The 18,773-nt window shown below is 36.6% G+C and overlaps 1 protein-coding gene across 1 annotated transcript in view; it reads right to left on the bottom strand.

Moving 5' to 3' along the window:
• The window catches only part of LOC121871988 (solute carrier family 35 member F1-like), a 68,898-nt gene that overhangs the window by 8,832 nt on the left and 41,293 nt on the right, over positions 1 to 18,773 (bottom strand). The window contains exon 9 of the mRNA XM_042374608.1: positions 11,185 to 11,342. Coding sequence (XP_042230542.1) covers positions 11,185 to 11,342 — 158 coding nt within the window. The remainder of the gene's footprint in view (positions 1 to 11,184; positions 11,343 to 18,773) is intronic.

Raw genomic sequence — 18,773 nt, 5'->3', positions numbered from 1 at the left:
AATTACATTGAACAATTCATCCGAAAAAAGTTGAGAAAAAAAATCCCACTACATTCATCACATTGATCAGTTTTGCTTTGATTTACAAAGCTTTCCAAGAGAGTGCAACACCTCCAAACTACCTGAGGACCATCACCCTTAAGCTGTGTGACTTTCTACTGCAATGTTGGAAGTCAAAGGTGGATGTGAGAGTAAAGTCAGTTAGTACAGACTTTAAACTTTTTGTATAACATCATTTAGTAATAAAGTGAGCAGGTTACTGGCTTAATCACATACCTTTGTACTGTACACTAACAGTTCTCAAATTATTCATTACACATTGATCTGCTCAACAAATCTCATGTTACTCATTCTGTTCATATTGTGAGGTTGATAAATTGATAGATACTTTTTCAGTAAGATAATCATACAACTTTACATTAATTCATCATGTTTAAAGAATATATTAATGTTTCACTTCTGGTATGTGCAGGTACTGATGTAACATTAACAAAATTAATGATTATGGTAAAGTGGATAAGTTAAGATTAAAATGACACATAATAAAGGAACATGACTAAGGAAGTGGAGTAGATGATACACAGTATAGTATAGTGCAGTAATAATACTAACCCTGAGTGAACAAATGCCATAGAATCACAGTCTTCAAAAAGGAGTTCTAGAAACAGGGCCAATCAAGTGTTGGTACAAAATGCAAGAAGTCTAGTTAGTAAAACTGATGTATTGAGAACATATATGGAGACACAACAACCAGATATCATTAGAATTAGAGAGTCCTGAGGTCGAGAAGATGTGTCACAGGAAATCATCCACCATTTAGAAAAGACAAGGCCACAAGAAGTGGTGGTGTACTACTGTATGTCAAGGAACACTTGACAGCAACCATTAATGACAAGCTAAATGAAATACAGTGAGTTCTGCTATAACGCGTGATTTGACAACGCGAATTGGCTCTAACGCGATTTATGAATAGAGGAACGATATATGTATAACGCGAATGCTTGTTTGCTGTAACGCGATTTTTGCTTACTATTTCTCCAATTTTGTGGTATTAACTGTGAATATGGTAAAGAAGAATATCTTCAAGAAGCGTTCTGGTGATCGCATTCCCGGTGATGATCGTAAAAGAAAGGCTATAACCCCTGAAGAGAAGCTCGATGTTATCTACCTCAAAATCACCCTTCTCCCCCATCAAGTTATATTCATATTTTTTCAAGGTAAAGTGTTACATTTACTGTATGATTTCATTATTAGATATGAATGTAATATTTATTTAGACTGTGCTATCCTTTGTGTTAGGCTAACTACTAAATTTTTTTCGATTTCGAGTAGTAATCTGCACCTAACCCTATTTTCTCCATAAGCCCTGTTATTTCTATTACGCGAATTTCTATAACACGATGTTTTACAAGAACACAACTATCGCGTTATAGCAGAACTGACTGTAGGACCATCCGAACAAATTTGATGCGATTTGATAGCTCAAAACAAAATCAAGCTGACAGTAGGTGTGTGCTATGGGGCTGACTCAGCTGCAGATCTCCATAATCATTCAGACAGCATTTCGAGCACAAGCCCTCATCATGGGAGATTTTAATCATGAGACAATAGACTGGCTGAATCTTACCACACAAGAAAAGGGAGAATTCCTTGATCTCATTCAAGACTCATTCCTCACACAACATATGTCAGAACCCATGAGGGGAGATAACATTCTAGAATTAGTTCTTGATGAATAAGGAGACTATGGTAGACAAGGTCTACATCGGGGAGAAACCTACTCCGACCAGGGACCACTACATACAGTACTGAGATAGAATAAAATTTTTGATAGTCGAGAGAAAGTTATTGAGAAGGAATACTATGACTTTACCCAGGGAGATTACCAGCTCATGAGAGACAACTCCAGAGAATTAACTGAGGAAATCAGTAGAGAGGAGGCAGCCAAATATGAATCAATGCAAAACTTCATGGAAATCCTAGAGTTAACAGAAGAGAAATGTACTCATATACTCAGGAAAACAGATGGATGAATCACAGATCTAGGAAAGCTTGCAAGAGAAAATACCTCATGTGGAAGAAATACCAAAGCACAAGGCAGCATGAAGATTATGTAGTGTACAAAAGAGCCCTAAATTTGGCCAATCAGAAAAATAAATCACCAAAACAACATTTTGTGATGAAATTAGGCCCAAATATTAAAATCCCAAGTCCCTTTATGTATATGACAAAAAAATGAAAGCCAAGGATACTGTCGACCCTCTAAAGAACAAAAACAAAATGGCCCTCGAGAATGACAGAAAAAGCCGTTTTTTTCTAAAAACCGGTTTTTGTGATATAGCTCGAATGCGACGCTCAGCAATGCTACCTAGGTATGTTAATTCCTAGCCAATTCGCCAGGCCAACATACAGGCAATTAAAACATCTAATAATTACTTAATAAGTAATATTAGGAGGACACGTCGCTACCTGGTATTTAATTACAGAACAACAGCTGATACCTTAGGGTAAATGAATACTTTGCATCAGTATTCACACGAGAGACAATTGATAACATGACAGTACCTAATAGAGTGTATAGTTCGGAAAATGAATTAAGAGAGATAATAATTACAGACAATATCATCAAAAGGAAAGTAGCCAGCCTGAAAGAATTCAAAGCCCCTGGAATGGACAGAGCACAGACCAGGGTGAGAAAGGAGGTAGCAAATGAGATTTGCACCCCACTCACTCTTATCCAGGAAATCCCTAGATCAAGGTAAAGTATCTAAAGGTTGGAAATTGTATACTGTCACCCCAGTATATAATAAAGGTAGGAAAAATACAGCAGAGAACTTAACATCACATACAGTATATGCAAATTCTTCTTGAGAAATTTCTGAGGGACGCCGTCAACCAATACCTGACGGAACACAGTCTTATTAACGCATCACAACACGGTCTCATAAAAAGAAAATCCTGTCTGACAAAATTACTCACGTCTGAAACAGAAACAGACTACATGGACCAAGGCTTACCAGTGGATGTGTTGTAAATGGATTTCTCCAAGGCGCTTGACAAAGTCCCACATGCACAACTAGCCTTTAAGATTTTAACATGGACTAAAAACTGGTTCAAAGACAGGCAACAAAGAGTGGCAATAAAAAGAGTACACTCTGAATGGAAAAATGTTCTCAGTGAAGTACCACAAGGTTCTATCTTGGACCCACATTGTCTATGATCTACATAAAAGACAAACAGTATATGAAAATATATTGGTCCACATTGTCAAGATGATGTCGCAACAATGCAGAAAGACCTGCATGAGCTGTTCAAATGGACTCGAAACTGGCATATGCTCTTATAAATTTTTTTTCTTTTTTATCCTCTTCACCACTGATCGGCTCTTTAGCCGCTTGGGCGATCGGTCACGTCTCTGAGCAGTTTTCCTTTTCATTTATCCTCTTCACCAAAAGATCGGCTCGCTAGCCACCCGGGCGATCGGTCACGTCTCTGTCACGCACTGTTGGCAAATACTGGGCAAGACCCTACATTTAAGATTCAACAACCCTAGTCACAACTATTTGGTTAATAACACTTTCCTGGCTACTGTCGATAAGGAGAAAGATCTTGGCGTTGTGACAGATCATTCACTGAAGGCAGTGCAACAAGTGGGGGCAGAAGTGAGAAAAGCAAATCAAGATTTAGGAATTATAAAGTGTACCTTTGAATACAAAGATAAAAAAATGCTCCTTTAACTGTACAAATCTCAAGCACGTCCCAGTCTGTATAACTGTATACAGGCATGGAAACCCCACCTCCAGAAGGATCTAAAATCTCCAGAAAAGATGCAACAATGAATGACTAAGATGATTTCAGAACTACGTCATCTCAATTATGCAAGTCGACTGAGGGCCTTAGGACTATTAACAATTCAGACAAGGCACAATAGGGCAGATCTCATTGAAACATTAAAAATCCTTAAACAGATGGAAAATGAGAACCCAGGACATTTCTTTGGGACATCGCGCACCATCAACACAAAAGGACATTATTACAAGCTTGCCAAGTTGGCATGCAGAATGAATATAAGGAAATATTTTTTCACACAGAGGCTGGTAGACCTACAGAATGGTTTACCAGCCCAAGCAGTGGTGGTAATGGTATACATATGGAACAGTCTACCAGCCCAAGCTGTAGAATCAAAAACAGCATCGAGTTTCAAAATAGCCCTTGACAAAATTATCATCAGCAATGGAGGGATCCTACACAGGTTACTGGCCTCCTTCCCTTGGCATGGCCACCTCCAGTGGGGGGATAGAAAAGTGTAAATGAGGCACTATCTGAGGGTGGAGGAAGGTTAATGAGGTACTGTCTGGGGGTGGAGGAAGGTTAATGAGGTACTGTCTGGGGGTGGAGGAAGGTTAATGAGGTACTGTCTGGGGGTGGAGGAAGGTTAATGAGGTACTTTCTGAGGGTGGAGGACAGCGTAGATTGTGTGATGAAGAATATAGAAGGCATGGGATGCAGCTGTGTATGATGGAATAAAAAGGTAAACGAGGCACAGAAAAAACAGAAAGTTGGTATGTAAGAAGCAGAAGTACTGTACAGAGAAAGGTGAAGACATACCCGTAAGGCATATATACAAAACACGGACCTCATAATCTCTTTCTACACATCTGTGTGGTGGGCAGACCTGCTGGATCAACCAGCAATTCATTATGTCTAATACATCACCTAATGATGTTATACTTCTTTAAGGAAAATTTCTTCCATCTAATATCTAAACTGCCTTTCAAGTAATAAAATAAAAATAGGGAGAAACTGCAACATCTTGCACCCAACAGTGTTTCTTACAGTCATCATGTGTTACAATTGGCAGGGTATGTGAGTATATGGGCTGCATTATACACTGGTCACATTCTTTATTATGGTGACAACTGTCAAATTGTACAGAATCATAATGACAAAACTACACTTGTTCAGGTCTTGTGAATTCATCTAATAGGTGGTGAAAAATACAGTACCCTGTACAGTACTTCAAAATACAGTTTAAGTTTGGAAATATTAGACCTAAATTCATTAAACATTACACCCTTGATTTTCAGCCTCCAGGTCAAACCAATTTTATCTACTTTATCTTTTCCAGTGGATAGAATGCTTAATCCCCCATTGTTTTTGATGAGTTTATTGTCCATGAATCCAATATCAGTGATTTAGATCATAATTTCTATCTCTATGCGAACCCTCACTATGCCACAATTGATATGAGGGGTTATTGGCATGTAATAATGTATAGGTAATTTCATTTCCACTGGAAAATTCTCTATACTACAAGTTATAGCAGATTAGAAAATGGAATATAAACAGTGTACATCTTTTTTTAATTGTAAATCAATGTAAAGTAGAACTACAGGTACCCAGTATAATGGATAATGAAAAGTATCATCAGCTTCACATCAGACACTGGACACAATGCATGGCATAGTGACATTTACCTCACACTGGCCCTAAGAGGGCGACTGTCAGATACAACCTTTATGACTGGCCTCCTCACCTCACCTCATTCACCACACCACACCACCCCTCCTCCTTCAATGTTAACACAATATATCATGATTGTTGAAAATATTAATTAAAAGTAGAACTACTTCAATGAAAACAGGAATAAGGAAAACACTGTACAAATCATCATTAGCTCCACATCAGACACGATGACATTACATCTCCCACATCGTACATTGGCTACCAAGGATTGAGGGAGAGTAGATTTTCTAAGACAGTCCATATTTTATTGTAGTAGTAGTGGTGGTGGTGGTGGTGGGTGTGGAGCTGCCCCTGTGGACCCAGCTCAGTGCATTCTTCCAATGGTCTAATAGCTAATGCCCAAGTTTCTTTCATACAAAGAGCCAATAAGTGGGAATATCTAATATCTCATTACATACGTTTTTGTAGTTAAATATTAAATACTATATAGTATTCCTGCTTGGGGCAAAAACCAACCTAAAACGTGCCGAGTGGATACAGATGATGTTGAATTCAGTGCTGCTCCCTTAGGGTTGTGTTGGCTCACGATTCAGCATGCTCTCTGATTGGTGGGTTTGCTAAGTTGCTGGGTGAGGCGGTCTGCCTGAGTTAGGTTAAGTGGCGTGTTAGAAGTGAATTTTAAGTGAGTAACGCATGTTTACGCAATTACAGAAGGTGTTTAATCAACAAGTAAATTTATACCAAATCCAATGGTATGAACATAAACAAATGTAGCATCGGTGACTCAGAAATGACATGTCGCAAAACAAAGTGAAAAATGGTCACCATATTGGTACACCAACTAATGCTCATTGGATACCTGGCTGTCAAGATCATCCAGCCACCTGAGTTTGTGGGGTGAAATTTTTTTTATTGATAGAGACCCACGGTATAAAATGGTCAAATTTTTGTTAATGGCAATAATGCACATCGCAGTTATACAGTAGATCAAGTATATGTGAAAGTATATATATATATATATATATATATATATATATATATATATATATATATATATATATATATATATATATATATATATATATATATATATATATATATATATATATATATATATATATATATATATATATATATATATATATATATATACTGTACATATACTATACTGTATGTATATATATATATATATATATTTTTTTTTTTTTTTAAACATACATTAAAAACTGTTTTCTGAGTAACTGATTAGAAAGTCAGTCCAAAAAAGCTAGACTTCTCAAAAATTGATGAGCAGTGAGAGAGGCAGGCAGGTAAAATTGAGGTGAGGTAAAGTAGTGTGTGGAGGTTGTTTGTGGTGGGGTTAGGGCCCTCATGTGCCTTATTGACCAAACCATGCAGTGTGGCTCAGCTTAACTATCCTGTATCTTACTCCATTTCATAAGACAGTTATGCTTTTGGCCCTTCACAGAACCTTTACCCAAATCACTTCCACTTCTAAAGACCAATTTAATGATATCACAGCGTAGATACAGGAAAACACACGTAAAAATGTGATGAGAAGACAAGTTCTATGGAGGTGCAACATGCAACAACACGAGACTGAAGGCCCGAATGGCCAGTAAACTGTGGCCAAAAAAAAAAAAAAAATATCGTAATGTACAGTACAGTGCATATAATATACCTACAAGGATAACACAAAAAGTCAAGAGACTAATTTCCATTATGGTTCTTATCATTGATGAAGTATTTGTATTCAAATGCATTCGAATTCAACATTTCAAGGTATTTGTATTTAAATTCAGTAAGTACATTACTTTTAGAAATCCAAGTACTGTATACAATATGTGCATTCCTATTCGAATCCTTGGGCAAAGTATTCATATTTGTAGGATAATCTGATGAATAATAAAAGCTTTATTGATAGAAATAACCATACACTTGGCTGGTGAATTTATTTTGGATGAACGAAGACAGAGAGTTTTTTGGATGTACAATCTGCTTATTAAATCCATGCCCCGAGTCACCCGAGAAGCTATATATACTGTACAGTGAATTAAATATTGAAACAGACTGTTAGTAAATAGCATGCAACTCTCAACTGTCATCACTGTGTGTGCCAAACATGTACTATGTATGTACTGTATACTTAGATTTTTTAATTGCTAAATGGCAGCAACACTGGCTGCCTGCAGCCTGTCTAGGAGTGTAGAGTAGGTTTAGTATAATAACTAATGATGATAAGTAGTTTCTAACTACCTGTACCAGGAAAGTATAAATAAATATACAGTATCTACACAGGACAGGTTTGGTATATTGAATATCAATCATAAAATCAATTACCACTACATACCATACTTATAGCAATAAAAAAATAGTTTTTTAACCCAAAATATTCACGAATGCATTCATGAATACTTTCAAAAAGTATTTGCATTCCAAGTGACAATGCTTTTGTATTTGTATTCCTAGAAATTAGAAATATTCATATTCACTCCATCCCTGGTCCTCACTGATTGTCTTGTGTTGAAGCTGATTTTAAATTCCATGTGACAGACATTCACTATGAGCCAACAATGAGAAAAGATATTTCTGCCTCCATGGACCCCTCGGGCAGTTACCCCCTTTGAACCTCCACCTTGATTGAATACACACCTGACACTAAGGATCCGAAGTTCAAAACATTTACAATAATATGGTAGTAAGCTTTCCTTATTGGTAAACCTAGTGGACTGTAGGGCCCAAAACCCAATCCATTTTCTTCCTTGGGTTACTCATATCTATTTTTGTTGATTTGATATCCACATAATTCTGCAGGCACGGAACACCTATGGAAACTGTGGGCTTACTGTCTATCATTATATAATGTTACTTACACATATTTAATGAGTCTAGCCATAAAACTGTTACAAAATCATCCTATTACAGCTGAACCTTACAATATGCAATGTAACACTGCTTCATCAAACTGTGTCGTAGTGACTATGCACCAAATAAACATGAAAATGTCTGCATCCTAGAAGTTTGTTTCTGCATTCTTTCATCCATTATTTTTCTTCATTTACAGTACAGTACTACTGTACTGTATATGTAGTTATAATAACCCAGACTGCTAAACCATCATATACCTAACTTGGAAAGTGTTCATAGCAGACTTCTGTAGATTACAATAATTAGTCAACCCAGAAACTGACTGCCACTGAAATACTATTTTTTATATAATATATTAAACTGCAAGATATAAAACAACTGCCCATTTACTATGTAAACTATTAGAGCTGTTAATGAGTTCTAAGATACAGTGTACAGTACAGTACAGTACAGTACAGTACAGTACAGTACTCAGTAAATAGGGATCAGTGTGCTGGATTATATGCACCACAGTACAGTATAATATGTTAGTACAGTACCACAATACAGGTGTATTTAAAATTTTCAAGAATATACAGAGTATTTGGATGCTCTCCAGATTTCAGCAAGTACAGTATCTTAATTATAAAAAATCAGCATTTTTTGTACAATACCTGAGAATCTATGAAGGTCTCCAGAATTCATAGAATAGTTATTGAACTTAAGTCTGGTGTACTGCAGCATTTGCAAAGAAAATTAATTTTCACATGAGCACTTACCATTTTAATCAAATTAAACTTTTTTTTATACAGTACCGTATATAATTAGATAATAAATATGTATAAGGTTTTAAAATTTAAGAATGTAAGGAAAATTCAGTGGTGATTTCTCTGATTTTTTTTAAATGTGATTTTGATGATGAAACCTATATGAAACCTGACATAATAAAAACTTGAATTATATACTGCACTGTATTCTTAGTACAGTATTGTGTTGAGGCGTGACAAAGACTACCATAGCTCACTAGCCTCTCTATTTGAGTGTATTTGTCCCTAGGATTCAACCACATCCTTTTTCACGTTTAACTCAGCACAGCACTAATGGCAGTTCTTAAATATATATACTGGAGTGACTATACTTAATCTAAGATTGCTTAAGCCCTCACACTGGTAAAACATCAATACAGGGCAGCAGAGCCTCACTTCCCTATTGTACATGGTGTCTCATGAGGTGTACACCATAAGAAAATGCATGTTTTCTTTTTCAGGTGGAGGAATCTTTACAAATCAATAAAAATTAGGTGACGAGAACCAATCAAATTGCCACTGAAGTCACCAGACTTCACACCTCTTGATATCTTCCTCTGGGTCACCTGATTTTATCATCTATCAAGATCATCCAAGCACCATTCAAGTGACCCCATAGGAAGAAATCAAAAGGTATCAAGTCCGGAGACTTTGGCGGTCATTTGACTGGTCCTTGTCACCCAGTCTTCATTGATTGTTATGATTCCTTCACCTGAGAGAGGGACAAAAAATCTTCTGGTGTGCATTTTATGAAACAGTCTATCAACAAACTCTTAACATCATGAAACCACAGTATATAGGGTAATGGGAGAATTACCTTAATGTAGTTTGGTCATGCTGAGAGAAGGACAGATAATAACAAAGGTAAAGTCAGTTAATGACAATGTGGTACAAGAGGTGAAGGAGTAACAAAGGCAGCAACATCCTGTAAGGGAAGGGAGAGGGGATACACAGGGAAGAGGTTATGTCATGTTATAAGTGAACGAAAACAGGCTAGGGCAGTACTGTTACCTCATTATGGGGAGTTTCCATAGGGTATGAAGCACCAAGAATATAAACAGATAAATAGAAAAGAAATAGTTTTGTAGTTCAGTTGTTAGAGCATTTGCCTCACAAGTATATGATCACAAGTTTGATTCCCAACTGGATGAGATGAGTGGGTTCCATCTTTGTACACTAGTCTCTGTGCACTCAGCGACAAAAGATGTGCACTTTTAGGCGAGCTTGCTGATGGCAGAACATCTCTTTCGGTGGATTAGCATCCCACCAAGTGGGTTGTGTAACCCATTAGTTGGTGATGGCTAAGAATCAGATCAGCTACTGTCCAGCCACCCTGCTTCATAGCAGGAGAAAGTTTGTACAATATATGTAAAAAAAAAAAAAAGATAAGTGCCTCAGTTATACACATCCCCTCTGGATTAGCAGTGAATTATCGAAGTTTAACTGTATGTGTTATAAAACATCAATTTATGTAGTTTAACTAGTTTGTAAAATATAGTGTGAAATGAAGATACAGTACATAGATGCAAAAAAATATATATTTAGACTGACTTTCATGGAACCATGACTAAGAAATATTTTATACAATAACACATATATAAATATTTTGACTACAATGGCAAGGTTCTAATTCCACAGAAAGACGAATGCACAAAGCTTCTTACCACCCCCACAAAAACACTCCTAGGTAGCATTTCAGCAAATACAGTACACAAAAAGCATGAGCTTGATGCAGGTAAAAATCATTGTGCACTCGACATAGTAAAGCAAAGCCAATACAGTTGTGGATCCAGGAGTATGCTGAAGATCATAAGGAATTATAGCTTTTGACATTAAAAAATCTGTTCTTATAAAAAAAAAAAAAATGACAATCAGGAGAATATTAGAATTCTAAGTTACAAAATATGATAAAAATTTATAAAAACATTACTCATATCAATAATACCCTGTACTTTATATATATATTTTGTGTAAGTAAGTACATACACTAGCAAGACTCCTGGGTTCACTTCTGCACCAAAGCGAACAAGAAGCGAGGCGACCCTTACTCAAGCTGGAAACGTACCCGCGCTGGGCGGTGGAGAGTTGCAGCCCTTTGGCCTCCGGGCATGCCACCACCCGGATATTGTTCACGACGAGCTGGCCTTGGCAATGATCTAAATTGCTGAGGAGGTGATGGGGGAGTACTTGGATATTCAGTTGGGACAGGAGTTGCAGTCGACCCTGAAAATTCATTCCTTTGAGAAAAGCTGTAAATGAAACCTTAATCAAATTTGTTTATGAAGCACAAATTTGTCTTCAACTGAACTATATACAGTACAGCTGGTAGTGCCCTGGCTTCTTAACACAAAATACACAATGTTCAATTCCATTACAAGGCAGAGATGATGGTGTGGGCTGTGCACTGAACCAGCCACTAGATGGTACAGGTACGTCAATAACCCAGGCTAAGCTATCCCCTTCTCACTTGAAGGTTGCCATCACACTAATTATGGGAAATGGCTTAAAAATTGCTAGGTTCATAAAATAGATTTTAAGACCAGTAAAAGGATAACAAAATGTTCTAGCTCTAAACAGTATCTACAACAGAGAAGAGCCAGACTTTTACCTGGCGATGTTCTCTGTGTCCTGTAATTATCAAATCTTTCTTTCTCATGTATTAAATAAGGTCAATGCTGTATACAGAGTTAGAGATTTTACTAACTATTTAGGGAGATGAACTGAAGAGGCTGGTGATCAAGGAGCCCATGACTTACCTACTGCAGTTAATTATAAGAGAGGACACAACAGCTACTATGAATACTGTACAGATATACTTAATAGATTTATCAGTGTCAAGTTTATAATGTTTATCATCATATACAGTACATGCAGATCTTATTCCAGCCCAGAAGACAGTTGAAGTGACTCAGTACAATATGAAAGACCTTAAAGTTCAGTCTATGCATAAATGTTATTCATGTTTATTTTATTTCTTTCCTATACTATTAAAAATGGTGATAAATGTATAACAAATAATAATTAACCTCCCTAATGATCCTACTTCACTCCATGAAAATTTTGCTGGGTGTTTAAATTTGTCATGACTTTTGACAGTTGTTGTCTAGTGTAGAAACTATGACCTTAGCAAATGAAGTGTCTAAATACAGTGGAGTCTTGATAATTTGCAGGTTTGGTGACCAGAAGACATTGTGAATTATCAAATTGCAAGTCATACCTTGATTTAAATGGAAATAATTAGTTTGATTTCAGAGGCCAAGAAATACCCATAAACTGCTTTAATAAATACTAAACATCATTTATAAATCAGAAAGAAATACAGTAACAAATAGATATTGTACAAAATGTAGTTCGAGATGACTCCAGTTCAGTATATAAAAAGCTCCTTCCCTTTTCATAATTTCGTGTGGGTTACACCAGTACACCAACATCAAAACAGGAAGGTGCCAAGCTGGCTGAGACTGCACTATGTCAACAAAGAACCAGGAATTTAATACCACACAATAACTCATTTGGGGTCGAGTGTGGGATTTTTTGTGTGAAAATTTATTAGCGTACTTTATGATAATGTTTTATCAACCCAGCACCAAATGAACCTACATACACTTACTGTATAAGGGAATTATGGTGAAATTGCATAATGTTGTATTAATGAGGTATGTGGGGAGCATAAGGCTTGGGAAGGGAGGTGGGAGGAAGGGATCGCTCAGTCCACCACGCAACCACCCTACCTCCCACTTACTACAGGTACTTCTCATTTTTCTTATTTTATAGTTTTATATTATATTTTCTTTATTTCTAAGTCAAATTAGAGTAATTAAATGATATTTTCACAACTTTTACGGTTTCTTATGTAAATACCCAGTGAACACTGCCGCAGCCGGCTCTCGGCCACGAATTTTGAATCCACAAAATTTAAAACGAGATAATACAGTACCAGCAAATTTAACAACATAAATTTGTATTTTGCAAATTATCAAGACTCCACTGTACTATGCATTAAAACAATAACTATTTAAGTGGTTGAAAATCATACAGTAATTGCTATCCAATATGTAATGAGGATAATGGTATTAAAAAAAATCACAACGGTAAGTCCGCGCTTGCCGTCGTCCCGCTTAACGTTGCTTCGGTAATACGTCGCTAAACTTTAGAGACCAAAAATTCTTTTAACGTTCCGGTGATCCGATACTACGTCGTTTTGCGTCGTCACGGACTACTTTCTATGGCACATCACCCTCTCTCGTCTGGCCCCGCTACTCTCTCTTGGCTCGGCGCAGAGTCTCAGTGATTCACCACCCTCCTCCTCTCCCGCCCTCCTCCGTTCCTACCCTCCTCCTCCCCTCCCTCCATACTCCTCCCCTCCCGCCTCCTCCGCTTCACTACCCACCACACACTCGCTCTACCACCTCTGCCCATCGGTGAGTACCAATACAAACTTAGTAGTTCTATATGTATGCACTATTTTCTATAGAAATGGCAATGATTTTCTGTACTGTATATGTAATGTATTTCATGGGGCAAAGAGAGGCTCAGGAACGTGACTCCCGTATTTTATCTATTTCTTATGGGGAAAATTGATCCACTTAACGTCGTTTTGTATAATGTCGAGTTTTTAGGAACATAACCCCGACGTTAAGCGAGGACTTACTGTACAGTACAGTAAATGCACCATAATTCGTACCCTCTAATTAGAAATCACACATAATTCGTAATGCTTTGCTTTTATGAAATATATATTCAAAATTTTGTAATACAGTACAGTACGTATTTCATAAAATTTCCAAATATGAGACATTTTGAAACATTTAGATATATATATTACAACTTTCGTAATATTAGGAAAATTTTAGATTACGAGAGACATTTAGGAATGACGCACACGTCGCCACAGGGTGTGACCACCGATCACCCACCTCAGAGTACAAAAGTATTACTTTACGTTTCACACATGTTAGTTACAGTTAGTTCGTGTTGGTCAGTCATGGAGCGTATATCTACGGTCTAACGCGCAAGCATTTTTCCCCTTGTTTTTCTATCATTGCCCGAAGTTTGAGCCAATATATTTGATAACCATGGACCAAGCACCTAAATGAGCTACATCACAAAAACTGGTTTTTAGAAAAAAAAAAACGGCTTTTTTTCCCCTTTGAGAGAAGGTGTCCCTCATATTTTGTAAAATCTCATAATTCGAAAGGGCTAGAGTCCCCGTTATTTTGGATTATGAGGGTTTTACTGTACGAACCATATTTCTTGTACAAATAAATTTTGATAAAAAGCTGTATGAAACTCCTGCAATCCTCTCAGGTAAGTCTAGGATATTCTAATCTCCACCGATCACTTCCTTGGCTGGCTAATTATTGACTGGGAGCACTGCACTTGTGTATAAACATGAACCTTTATTACAGTACAGATAACATAAACTGCTCTGAAACACCCTTGTACTTTCATTTACAACTGAATATATTTTCTCTTTTATAAAAAAAAATAGTACAGGTGCTTGGGAAAGAGTTAAAAAGTATACACGTATTAAAAATATTATATTATAATCATAATCAGTTACATCATACTGCGCTGAGGGACAATACTGGCAGCGCTTACATACTCTGACTGATGTGTGAGGCAATAGTTTGTGATCATCAGCTCCTGTGTGACTACTTACTGCTCTATGATCTAGATAATGTTACCTGTTTCTACTGGTATCTTACACAGGTACTGTACTGTACAGGTATTTACTTTGATAAGAAAATATCATAAATTTGTAAAATATTATGAGAAAAAAACCTGTGTCATACCTATTCTTCTTACACCAGTTTGGTAACCATACAAATAATTAGTTTTTTCTCATAGACAAGTTATGTTGGGGGATGAGATGTTGATATAACACCATCAAGCATATAATTCATATACAATTTATACAAGGCATCACCTTTAAATAAATGGATTACATTAATTGTGAAATCAAACTATATCTATATTAGAACATAAATGCTTCAGTCAAGCAAAATAAGATTAATACTCAGGGGAATATGTCAGTGAATTTCCAGTCGTGTGGAAAATATACTAAAAATATATAAAATAAATGACTCATGCAAAATTTAATGCACACTGAAACAGCAGTGCTTAATTGTCATGCTAATGAGGGAGGGAGGGTCATCATTTTTAGTTATTGGTTGAAGTACAGTATAACAAACTCAGAGGAAAATCTAAATCATTTCCATTCATTCTCACTACATAGTCACTTCATCTCTTGTTAGTATGATGCTTATGTTCTAAGGTTTAAGCCGAAAACCTCATCATCAGTTTATGACGGCTGTACACATAGTTTTTAAAGGCTTTCTCATTTACAGTATCAATTCTTACTGTATCTCTCATATTATAATTTCTTAATGGCTTTCTCATATCAAATGATGTCCAGTACAGTACTAATAAGCTGTTCAGATTTGCATTACAGTAATTATCACAGTAGATATCATTTCCCACCTCCTGGTCTACTGCCCTCATGTAAGGATCAAATCTTTTCTTAAAGTTTTCAATAAATCTTGATCTAAACACAAGATTAAGGGTTGTTCCAAGACTCCGCAGCTCAATATATAAAGCATATTTTACAAGGTTCAATGGAAGTATTGGCTTGTAGAGGGAGAGAGCAAGTTTCCTGGAGGCCATTGAGGTGTGCTTCCTCTTTCAGAATCTGAAACATATGTCACTGCAGTCTCTTCTCTCCCTGTCTATCAACTTATTGTTGTATAATCATATGGGAGCCAGCATAGTGACATACTTTTTGTTTTTCTTCAAGTGTGGTGACTACCCCTGGACACAATACTCCATGTACAGGTGCACAAACATTCTCTTTGGGATGATGACACCATATTCATCTATATCCTGGAAGGTACTGTGTAGAAGACCAAGCAAGCATTAACAGTCCTTAATGGTTTTCTTGTACAGACAGTTCTCAAACTTAGGCCTCCAATAGTTTATAACAGACCACAGGAGCAGCTGAATCTTCGTATCCAAATCCATATCAGTCAGGTTTGTTTCCTCCATTTTTGCTCAAGATAATTAATACCTAATCAACTTGAAAATCAAATTTCATTGTTTGTGTACTCCAGTACAAATTATCTTCGTCACTCATGAGATGACAATTGTTGGTCACTATCATTTTTGCAGATTTTATTTTCTTCAGATATCCGCCACTCTGTGAATGCATATATGAGTATATGATGTGCTGTAGCTTTTATGTACCCCGGTATCATAAGTTTCTGACGGTGTGTGGTTTAAATTCCAGTGTACGGACAATAAAACAAATACCCGTACAGTGTTAGTTCATGATATTATACTTATTTCAAATGAGTTGAATTTAAGCCATATATTTGCTTTAAAAATCAATAACGTTTGCTCAATGGCACTAAACTGATGGTATAAAACATGAATGACATTTACCAGGAATTCTAATTTACTGTACTATGTCATATGTCTTTGATGGTGTACATGTGGCTCCATCTTCAGTAGTTTCATGGTGGCCGAGATCAGCCATTCATCGTATGGTTCCTACTTAAACTTACTACATTAAACTCCAAAGGTCTGATAAAACCTTGAAACTAATTATGATACATGCAAAAATATAGGTAAAACTAATCCTTAAACTCAGACCCAGAGTTTCATGCTTCAAGACCAAACCCAGTGCCTATGTTTAATGGTCCAAACATACAAATGATCTAATAAGCCTCAGTTCTCAGTTCACTTTGTTGATGTGTGTGTGTGTGTGTGTGTGTGTGTGTGTGTGTGTGTGTGTGTGTGTGTGTGTGTGTGTATTTATTCATACTCACTCTTAATACTCTTCACCCCCCCCCCATCCCCCCGTCTGGTGGTATGTTTGATCCCGTGTATGAGGCATCTCAATCTCTCTACTGCACTGTAAGTACTGTACTGTATTCCACTATCAAAAGAATTATAAAAAAAAATACAAAGAGGTACCCTGTACATTAATCACATCTGTAGATTCATATTCTGGATATACATTAGATCTCTGGGGTTTTTATCTAATCAAATCACACAACAACTTCCTGACTTCCTTGCAGGTAAGTGGATGATTGAATCACTTCTCTAACTTAATACGAATACTTTAAAGTCTGCAGTTGTTCATCATCATCTTTTGTAAAAAAACATGAGTGAAAACTGTGGCTAACAATTTTTTCTTGTCTGCATCTGAACCATCTAAAATATAACACTATAAAGTAAAGTTCATGTAAACTTACATTCACCTTCACCTGTAGCTCTTAAAATTTGAATTTATTATCCTCCTTTTGAATATTTGTACAGTACACTATTTCCAAAATTTCTAGGAAATTTTTTCAAAGAACTATCTCCTATTTTTTTTATACATCTTCTCACTAGTCAGCTTACTTTCCTGTGAACTTTGCAATGTTCTTAATCTCTAGTTTTACTTTTATCCTCTTCGCCACTGATCGGCTCGTTAGCCACTTGGGCGGTCGGTCACATCTCTGGTATACACTGTTGACAAGTAATGTGCATGTACTGGCTCCTGAATGTATCTGAACCTGCTCCAGTGTTGATCAAGTCTGGTCTTGAAAGAGCTCACACTCGGTGCCATCACAACACTCTATGGCAGAGTGTTCCAAGAGTTCACAACTCTCACTTTCTAATATCATCTCTGGTTTCCATAAACCTCTCCCAGTGCCTTGTGTCTTTTATTGAGAAAACTTTCCCTTGCAGCTCAATGAACTGATTTTTTTTTTATAAACTTGTACAGCTCATTAATTCAAGCATTTCATCAGTTGAGCATGACACTTGTGTTTATTTATACTGTATAAGGATGCTTAAAATAAAATTTCAGGGTACAAATATCACGAGCACAGAACGTGACATATATGCTAAGACTGTCTACACTTCTTTTAAAGATTTTTGCCATTCAGCAACATCATATATAAAGTAACAAGGGTTCTTCATTAACTCTGGAATTTATAAACTTAAGTACAATCTGATGTACACAGTAGTCCCTCACTTGTGCCAGAACAGCTAAACTGTCCTCATCTCTCTGATCAAGTACAGTAGTCCAGTCAGCATATGAAAACTGAAAGTTTCTGTAATGAAGATGCCTGTAAATGAGAATGATCTCTCTATTTCACTAATTGTATCAAATCCCTTAATACTCAATGAGCTTTCTCTAAAGTTGTGGTTTATGAACAATGAATCTAAAATATCATCATTGTCTTTAAGGTTTATCTTATTCTAAGCCATACACTCTTACTAAATGATAATTTGATGTAAATTTCACCAATTATCAGCTTATTAGCTATTTAGGCGGTTGGTCTATCCAGTGTTAGTACAGGAGAAAATAGGAGGCTGTGATACTTGGTAGGGTCACACTGGAGATAAACCTTCTCAAATGTAACTGGACCGAGGCAGGATTTGAACCCTTGACATATGAGTATTGGTGAGAGAGACATGTGTTACCGCTGTACAACCTGCCTGATGATCTCACTCAAAATACACAACAGTACTGTATTATAATGGGCCCCTGAGGGAAAGTTTCAGGGAATGTCATATGTTTTATTCATTTAGTGCAATATTAGTTTCATTAACCTGTAACTGCAGTTCTTGAGTAAATCAGGCACCTCTATTTTTGCAATGACG

Source organism: Homarus americanus, unplaced genomic scaffold (assembly GCF_018991925.1).
Source record: "Homarus americanus isolate GMGI-L3 unplaced genomic scaffold, GMGI_Hamer_2.0 scaffold51476, whole genome shotgun sequence".
Lineage (NCBI taxonomy): Eukaryota > Metazoa > Arthropoda > Malacostraca > Decapoda > Nephropidae > Homarus > Homarus americanus.
Note: the sequence above shows the minus strand (reverse complement) of the source record. Positions and strands in the feature narration are given on the sequence as shown.